The sequence below is a fragment of the Limulus polyphemus genome, unplaced genomic scaffold, assembly GCF_000517525.1.
Source record: "Limulus polyphemus unplaced genomic scaffold, Limulus_polyphemus-2.1.2 Scaffold1397, whole genome shotgun sequence".
NCBI lineage: Eukaryota > Metazoa > Arthropoda > Merostomata > Xiphosura > Limulidae > Limulus > Limulus polyphemus.
This window is the reverse complement of record NW_013667007.1, coordinates 223,565-233,445: the sequence shown is the minus strand read 5'-3', so window position 1 is coordinate 233,445 and position 9,881 is coordinate 223,565. Positions and strand designations below refer to the sequence as shown.

Genomic DNA, 9,881 nt, shown 5'->3' with positions numbered 1-9,881 from the left:
GTTGGAGTACCTGTCCCTTGATGGAAGTTATGTAAATTCATGATTAATGAAAGGTTATCTTAGGACATAAAGTTGCTTCCCTTATATTTAAATTGTAAAAAAATGCCTATAAAAACTGCAAAACACAAAATGTGAAACTGCAACTTTGCATGTATCTCCGCATGGACCCAACAACCCTTCATGCCAAATTTGGTGAAGATCTGTCAACAGGGGGCAAAGTAGTGGTAAAAAACAGTAAAATGCAAAACTGAAAATTTAAGGAAGTGGCCAGTCAGTATATTTCCAAAAAGTGTACTCTGACAAAGCAGTTGATCTGTAAATCTTAAAAAAAAACACCCTTTACTACAAAAAAGGACTCGCCTCTCAACAGTGTTTGGTCATGAAGGTGTAGAGTTCAGGGGGTTGGCTGGACTGTGTACTTATTGCACAAAATAGTTAGTGTTCATGTTTAAGCACCTTAAAGTGGCAAGAAAACCTCATTGCACCTTTATCGATCATCTCTCTCCCTCCTCTCTCTCTCTTCTTTTTTTTTATTATTATTATTATACAGAACTTTTAAAAACTGTGGAGAAAATGACTATATACAGCTGAGAAAACAGATCTTGCTGTATTTGTTGTGAGATTTTTATAGAGGTGTGGGATTTTAATCCTTCATAACCTGGAAACTAGTAAAAATTCAGCTACACTGGTGGGCAATTCATATTCCAGATATTACAAAGAGTTTAAATCTCTATTCAGAATTAAAAAACAAAAGAGAGAGAAAGTACTGGAAAGCTTTGTTTGGGAATCAACCCACCAAACATGTCTCCTTGACTTGCAGACTGGGTATTAAATATATAAAACCTCCTTATATTGCATAAACTTGTCACTAGGGTTTATTTAACTATGTCATTCAGAAATTGCTTTCTAATTGTACTGTGGCAATCAGTCTTGTTATCTTGCATCATATTAAAAAAAGAACACCACATGACCATGTGTACCAACAAGATTTACAGTTATTAAAGAATAATCATACAACAGATACCTTTTTGAAATAATTTTAATATAGTGAATCCAATCCTTAATTTATTGCCTTGAGTTTTATATGTGAAGTATATAATACTATAGTAAGACTTATTTGGTATATTAATACTTTATTTTTCTTCAGCTAAAAAATATGATAATGTTCACATGTTTTAAGATATATATTTAATGTACTAAAATATCTCTAAAGTATTTGTACCCCGTCACACCAAATGTGCTCGCCCTATCAGCCGTGGGGGCCTTATAATGTGATGGTCAATCCCACTTTTCATTGGTAAAAGAGTAGCTCAAGAGTTGGTGGTGGATGGTGATGACTAGCTGCCTTCCCTCTAGTCTTACACTGCTAAATTAGGGATGGCTAGAACAGATAGCCCTCATGTAGCTTTGTGTGAAATTCAAAAACCAACAAATATTAGTAATAAATGTAAAAAAATATTACTATATAGAAATGTAATATATAGAACATTTTGCAATTAGTTTTTAAAATATGAATACTACTTTTAAAAAAATTCATTAGTTGTTTTTCATAACAACTTTAGTTTTATTTTTCAAATATGAGGTGTTGGTTGAAATTAAGGTCATAAATCACAGTATAATACTTTTTCTTTGAAAGTTTTAGTGTTTTCACAACAATTTTATGATTTTCCTTTATTTCTTTGCTACATGTATGTGTATCTGCTGTGTTCTCCAATTACCCTGTGAAAGATATATTTCAGTTTGTTCAGACACTGGTAAGACTCATGAAATTAAGTTATTTCTTAACTATTCTTCTTTCTTTAAAACTATTTAAAAGAATTGTGACACAGGGTTTTATTTTGGGGACAGTAGTGGTACTTTCAAACTGCTAATGAAATTCTTCTTGAGGCTGTTAAGAGGTTAAACAAAATCAATATTAAGATAAGAAACCATCTGTACTTTGGCATTATGAATACTTGTTGTAAATTCCTCCTTTAATTAGATTATAGTTTCAAGAAAAAAGGACTTTATGATTAATATGAATACCGGTGGTAGTTATTTATGAGGCACAGAAGAAAGATGAAAAATAAAGTAACTATAATGCTATTTCTTTCACCGTGGCTCTCAGTTTATTATGACTAATCACCTTGATTTTACCTACAAGTTCAGTGTGATTGGCAGACACTGTTATGTTGTTTCTACTTAATTAATGTTATAAGACAATTATTATTTTCCCAAGAAAATAGAGTAAAAGTAGATTATCCATTTGAATACTGACAGGAAGAATTAAGAAGGATGGTATATCTTCTGAACACATTTGGGCTATCAGGTTTTTTTATTTTAGATCCTTCATAGTTTCTTAGTATCATGACAAGATATTTTGGGCATATTTTCATATTAAAAAGATTTTACTAGGAAGGGAAACATTTTGTTTTCTGCATTATATACCACACACACACATCTGTATGTAAATTCAGTTTGATGAATAATCTTTCTGAAAAAAATTGTCTTTTTTTAGTGTGTTTGATATTATTTTTCAAGAGTGGGTAAAAACTTGTTTTTTTAGTATAAGACAAAGATTCTTGTTAAAAAGTTTTAAATCTAGGCCATTTAAAGCTTATATGCTGATACTATGCAGATAATAGATATCTTTATTTCTGCCCCCTTTGTGACTCAGCAGTAAGTCTGAGAGCTTATAACACTAAAAATTGGGTTTTGATACCAGCAGCTGACACAGCACAAATAGCCATTGTGCAGTTTTGCACTTAACGGAAATATCTTTTTTCACTCAGTATCAGTGCTTATGCTAATATTAATTCTAAAACTATGTGAAAATAGCAAGACACAAAATATTTAACAGCTTTATTACATAATTTATAAATCCTGTGATTTTTTTTTTTACTGTTTTCAAAATGTTATTAGGTTTACTTAATTGTATCCTATTATTCAGCTTTTTATAAGACAGATTAGGCTTGGACAATATAACGAATGGTGAGGTTTTTACTGAAAATATGTCTAACGAGGATAATTCCAATCACATAGTCAAGAAAGTAATGTTATATTTGTAAGGTTACTTTTGTTGGTTTGTAGGCCTACCATTTGATGCAAGAAGATGGTGCTAGCTGGTATTGTTTTTGTAGAGTTATATTTTGTTGCTGTTACTTGAAGAGTTGAATTGTTTACCCTTGCCCCCAGAGGGGAGGGGTAAGGGTATTGCAGTCAGGTTCATGTGTGTCTGTCTGTTTCCACATACGTATCTCAAAAATTAATACACCAATGTACACGAAAATTTTACACAGTATGGGAAATCGGCATTGGAAAGTCCTACCCAAATTTAGTCCAGATCCAGATTCTGGATCACTTTGAAGCATTTGTTATAATAGGGAGATACAATAACTTTGTAAAGTGTGATCGGATTTGTTACAGTTAATATTTTGACTAATACTACCTATATGTAATTACAGGTGAAAAAGAGGAAAAAATTGAGAAACTACAATCCCAGGAAATGCAAGAAAAAGCTCTATTCTCTTCTCAGGAATTTATACTTTCGAGACCATCATCTTGTGTTCAAGATATGCAAGGCAGTGGAGATCAAGTTGATTCTTGTTGTGTGTTACCAGTGGAGGAAAGATCAAGTGAGATAATATCCAATACCCAGCTTCCCATCAAGTGTATGACTAAGTCTTTAACAGAAGGTGAAAGTCCAGAAAAGCAAAATATTAAAATTTTAGAGATAGAAGATGAGAAACAGATTTTGACTACTTCTCATGACACATTAGTTTTGAACAAGCTGAGGAGAGAAGCAAGTGTGAAGAGGTTGATATCTGGATGGAACAAGGCATCTGTGGAATCTGAAGGCAGCAGTAGTGGAGGCCAAGATCAGAAAAATGGGGATTGTGAAGAACAAGAAGTGTTTCATTCCTCTGAAAAGAAACATCAGACTTTAGGAAATGGTCTTTCTTGTAGGAAGGATGGGATTCTCAATGAAAACAGCTCCTCAAGAGTATCAAAAAAGAGACCATTGATCAAAGTAAGAAGTTTCTCTGCAAGTGAAGTTGAAGGTGATCATTCATCTAGTCCTCCTCCTGATTCCTTAGGAGGCCCAACTAGAAGAACTGTTGAAGAAAATTCTTATTTTTCTCCAAACTTATTGTCAAGGTCTTCATTTGAAACAGAACGTCTAAAGAAACCTCATAATTCTGAACGATTAGTTGGTAAAGCTACTGTGATTCGTAGACCAAGTATTGCCCATTTAAAAGCTTTATTTGAAAAATCAGTAGCCTCTGAAAATGATGCCTCTCAAGATCATCTCTCTCGTCGCCAGCGTCCTCTTTCAAGAAGCCATAGTCATCATATACCACAAGGAAGAATGGAGGAAAATAGTGAAGGTCACATTGGATCAAATATTTTGGGAGAACAAGAAAGAACAGACAATGCCCTGGGAATTGTAAGTAGATGTTACCGCGAACCTGTATTTTCAGTTCATGATCAGGACACGTGTGACACCAGAGATAGAAGAAGCATTTGGTACAATAGTTCTAGCTTTTCAAACCAGGAAAACTCCAAAGACACAGTTAATCAATCACAGAAAGTTGGGCAGACCACAAATTTAACTGATTTTGCTGTTGATGAGCCTCAAGAACTAAACAACAATCCTCTTCCTTCTCGACAGACAAAGTGGTATACACAGGAGAATGCAACACCTGACATTAAGAATGAAGAAAACAAAAATCTAAGTTTCAAAAAATTTACTTCTAAAATTCAAATTAAAGAACCACAAAGTGATCAGTCTGTTTTAGATAAACTAAATTGCTTTCATCCAAAATGTCAGAGGTTACTTAGTTGGGATGAAGGAGGGTATCAAGATTGTTATGCAGCAAAATCCAGATGGTATGATAATTTGTCTCCAGTCTCTGGAACCTTGTCAGAACAGTGGCACAAACAAAGCCAAGTTCATGAATCAAGTAATGTAGTTTCTCAGAATTTTTTAAGTGAATTAAATCATCCTGTAGATGCTGTTGTTAAAGACCAAAACCCTCCTGAGTTACCAGTGAAGAGAAAAATTGCAATGAAAACCAAAACTTTACCTGTTTCAGAATGTCATTATGGCATCTTGTATGACAATGTAAAAAAGAAAACTTCACCAATTTCATCTGTGTCTCAGTCTTTTGGGGTAACAAGTATTTCAAACACAAAGAACTCTTCTCACATCCCAGCATTAACAGACAAGTGTGAATACTCACAATCACCAGTTTTTGAAAACAGTCATGAAAGACCCCCTGAACTTCCAGAGAAAAAAGTAATTGGGAAACAGAAACATGTTAAAAATCATCTTGAAGTAAAAAGTGTCACAACTCCTCCTTCTGATTTTGTTTTATTAAGAAAAACTAAGCCGGTTTCAGAAACTGTGAAATCAGAACCTAAAGAACCAGATGTGTGCATAAAAAATGCATACACAACTCAAATACAACCTGTATTTTTAAAAACTGGACAGCAGCAACCTTTAGCCAAAAGCAACAAAACAAAAAATGTTAATTTATATTCTAATGTTAATCTTGCAGCAAAGAAAAATATTGAAACGATTGAAAATACTCTTGAACAACATCATCGAGGAGCTATAATTGACTTAATGTCGAAATCATCTTGCCAGCTTGAACGTCAGCACAATGACCAAAAGCAAAAGAAGATAGATGTGTTCACACAGAAGGACGCTGCAAATGTATCCTTACCCAACAGAAAAATTACTGAAGATGCTAACATATTACCAAGACAACCACAGCAGCAAAATAAGAATTCCCATAACCATAATCTAGGGAAGATGAAGTATGAGCCAATTTGGATTGATGGCTCAAACCAAGTCACTTCCTCTGCTGATCAAACCAAACTACACACTTATCAAAATACAGTGACTGTGGAAGGTGCTCTAGACAAGAGTAATATTCAATACAAAAAAGAAACTTTTCTGAAGAAAGAAGATGTTAGGATAAAAGTAAAGGATAGTCAAGGTGAAGCACGTAACCTTTTGTTGCATAGTCCAGCTCCAAAGTCTAAAAAGTCCCATGATTTAACCTGCAAACCAACAGCATCTACAACAAAAAATTGTTCTGTCAACAAGAAGGAAGATGTGGTTACCTCTGACAAAGAACAAACTCAAACCAGTCATTCATCTAGTACCGATGTTTCAGAACTTAATTCCTTATTAGATGAACTCACATCTCATGCTTCAAAGGACTTTAAAAGGGAATCGACTCCACCATTTTGTGAAATTAGTCTACCTTCTGCTTCACCAGCACAGAAACAGAGCTTTGGTCTTTCATACTCGCAAGCTTATCAAGAGAGGCAGAAACAGCCAACCAGTCCTTCAAAGCCTCATCCTGTGAGCCTGTACGAAGGAGTTACGACAGAAATTATCTCAGAACCTCAAGGAAAAGGAACCATACACCATAACCAAGCTCACCTCAGCAATAAAACAAAAGATGAGAACCAAAAGAATCAGTGTAAAACTAAAGCCCAGCGTGGTACAGAAAGTGATTCAAGTACTAAAAGGAAGAAAGATCCAGACTATGAATGCATATATCCTCTTCAGCACTCCTTCTCATCACCACAGTTTCCTAACATTCATCACCTACATGCAGATAACTATAAAACTTATGAGCCTCGCATAAAACCTCAGCTCCACACAAGTATTCTCAGTAAGAAATGTTTAGATTCTAATGAAACTTCTAATCCTAAGTGCTCTTCAAACAAAACCTCTTCTAAAATTACACCAAGCTGTAATACTGGACCTCCTAAACCACCAAGAACTTACAATCATTCCTCACTAAATCAGTCTTCCAGTTCTCCATACAAGCTGGATGGAGGAAGGCTGCTGGTGTCTGTTGGATCACCAAAAAATCCAGCTTTACACAAGAAGGAAATGTGGAAATTGCCAGTCAAGGAGAAGTTAGCACACCACCTGAAGGGGAAAAAGGCATTATTATCTGTGTCAGATAATTTTTCATCAGGAGGAATTACACATCATGTAGATAGCAAGAGAATAAGACCATTCAATGAAAATGCACTAAATTCAGCCATCCCTGCCTATGGTAAAGAACTCACCATGCCTGTATACAGTAGGGGACCACTAAATCTTTATGCATGTCCTACCACAAGGTCCAGTGGAGCTTTAGTTCCTGATTATGAAAATGTTTATAATTCAACCAACAGTTCCCAAATTGCTAAGTCAGGAGATCATGCTTCTAAAAGCTCAACTCCTTCTATGCATGCTCTTCGGCATTCGATCTCTGATGCTAGTGTATATGTGACTCTTCGTGGTACTAAGCCTTGTCCTCAGGGGCTTTCAGTAAGCAGAACTCAAGGGCCTCCAATCTATAGTCAAGTTGTAAAACTAAAAAAAAATGAATCTCAAGAAAAGGCTGTGCCCAATGTTACTCAAGCTTCTCCATCAGAGGGCATTCATCGAAGGTCACAGGATGATATGGACTTGCAACCAGTGGCACCACCAAGAAATAGGAAACAACTTCCGGCTAGGAGAAGTATGGTGGAGGTAGAAAGTAGTGGAATAGGATGGAGTGTGAAAGGTAAGCCTAAAGTAAATAAATGTTCGAAATTTAATTTGCATATAACAAGCAAAAGAATATACTGAATAACATAAACAAAGGTATATTTAGCTCATTATGATATGGGTTTTGTAACCGAGTAAGGACCCATGTATGTTGTATAAATAAATATCAGTAGTCACATGAAATAAAATTAATAATCTTAATACACCTAGAGCTATAGAAAATGATGTGATTAGTAATAAGAACATAAGAAATGGTACATGTTTTTAGGACTTAATTATTGAAAGTTTATAAATTTTCCTTATAGATGACTCTCCACCTACCAGTAATGCAAACGATCAAGAGGTAAGAACATATTTCTTCATTAAAATTGCAGTAAAAGCACAATGGGATAAGTACCCTGTCACTAGAGCTTTATTATCAGTAAAGAAAGTTGCTTATCCCTGAACTCAAGCTTTATTATCAGTAAGGAAAGTTGCTTATCCCTGAACTCAAGCTTTATTATCAGTAAGGAAAGTTGCTTATCCCTAAACTCAAGCTTTATTATCAGTAAGGAAAGTTGCTTATCTCTAAACTCAAGCTTTATTATCAGTAAGGAAAGTTGCTTATCTCTAAACTCAAGCTTTATTATCAGTAAGGAAAGTTGCTTATCCCTAAACTCAAATATTATTATTGGTAATGAAAGTTGTTTATCCCTAAACTCAAACATTATTATCGGTAATGAAAGTTGTTTATCCCTAAACTCAAGGTTTATTATCGGTAATGAAAGTTGTTTATCCCTAAACTCAAGGTTTATTATCAGTAAGGAAAGTTGTTTATCCCTAAACTCAAAGTTTATTATCACTGAGGAAAGTTGTTTATCCCTAAACTGAAGATTTATTATCACTGAGGAAAGTTGTTTATCCCTAAACTGAAGGTTTATTATCACTGAGGAAAGTTGTTTATCAGTTAACCAGTACTGTGCCAAAGTACACAATATTTTGATAAGTTCTTGATCCATATTGAATGCTCTAATGTCATTAAAATACTACAGCACTTCTGGTGCAGAAACAATACATAAAAATAATGTTATGACAACTGTCATATTTCATTCTCAAATATTTATGTGATTTGGACAATGTATTTATATGTTTTTATAAACTGCCATAAATACATTCAAACTGACTATTATTGTATTAATGTAATTACTTTCCAGTCTTGTTCGTGTAAAACAACTCATTCTGTGTTGTTCATTCATTGGCTTTCTTTGTTATTCAAAAGGGTATTCTAGAATAGTATTTTATGAGATTTATCTGACTTACTTGATGCTAATCTTTATTTTACATTCCTCAAAATACTATTTTAGAATGGTAACTGATATGTTTGAAATGTTTTATTTTTTCAGGATAGTAATGGTTTCCACAAAGACAGTGTTGATTGTGTAGCCTCGCAGTCTTATCATTTAAAAGAAGGAAGTTCTCAAGGTATTGCTTTATAATTTCAATACCTATCTAAGCAGTTTCATTAGTTTCTTATCTTCATAGTTTAAGGTTATTCTAGTATTATAAAAAAAAATTTAAGAAAAAGTTCCATTTAATGACCTTTAACAAGAATATTGTACAGTAGTTCTTAATTTCAAAAGTAAATATTAAAACAAATTCATAATTATTGATGTTTGTGTGTCACGTGGTATGTTGAATGCAGCTTTGGTTCACATTAGATGTATTGGACATCTAAATACAAAGTATATAGTTTCTTAAGAATTAGAAACTCAGATTACTGATATTGCCAAGCTAGAATATGAAATATGAATCTCCTTTCTTTTCTATTTGCTGAGATATCACTATATTTAGTAAATCAAACACAGTGGCCCCACCAACCTTTTCCATATTTGGAAGTACTTCCTTACATACAAAAGCTTCACTCTATCATGGCTTTATAACCAACCAAAAGCTCAGAATTTCCCCGTACATGGCTTTTTTTTTGTCTCAAATCTCAGAAGGAAAGGGTAAGTAAAAATGTTGTTCAAAAAAAATATTTTTAGACCCAAATACAGTTTAGTTAGTAACCCTGATAAAATCTGCTACATTGATAAAGTAATTTATAATTTTTTTGTTATTTCAAAATGCCTATAAAAAATTATTTTGTTTTATATCTTCCATGTGCAAAATTTGGGAATGCTTAGCATGCAAGGTACACCTTGCCAGAAATGGCAAGCAAGTAGAAAAGTCATTACAATTGTAAGTAGTAGAGATCATTGTTTTGTATATTTTTTATTTACTGTTCCAATTTTTAAGAAAAATACCTGAATTTGAACAACTTATTTGTAAATAGTAATAATATATATATATATATATATAT

At 33.6% G+C, this 9,881-nt stretch overlaps 1 protein-coding gene across 3 annotated transcripts in view; it reads left to right on the top strand.

The window, feature by feature from the left end:
* LOC106463400 overlaps window positions 1–9,881 on the top strand; it is an 88,496-nt gene that overhangs the window by 48,549 nt on the left and 30,066 nt on the right. For 2 of the 3 annotated variants that reach the window (XM_022390879.1, XM_022390881.1), the window contains 4 exons: window positions 1,740–1,754; window positions 3,444–7,559; window positions 7,849–7,886; window positions 8,926–9,004. In XM_022390879.1, the coding sequence (XP_022246587.1) occupies window positions 1,740–1,754; window positions 3,444–7,559; window positions 7,849–7,886; window positions 8,926–9,004 (4,248 nt within the window). The remainder of the gene's footprint in view (window positions 1–1,739; window positions 1,755–3,443; window positions 7,560–7,848; window positions 7,887–8,925; window positions 9,005–9,881) is intronic. The other variant, XM_022390880.1, reaches the window with a different exon arrangement.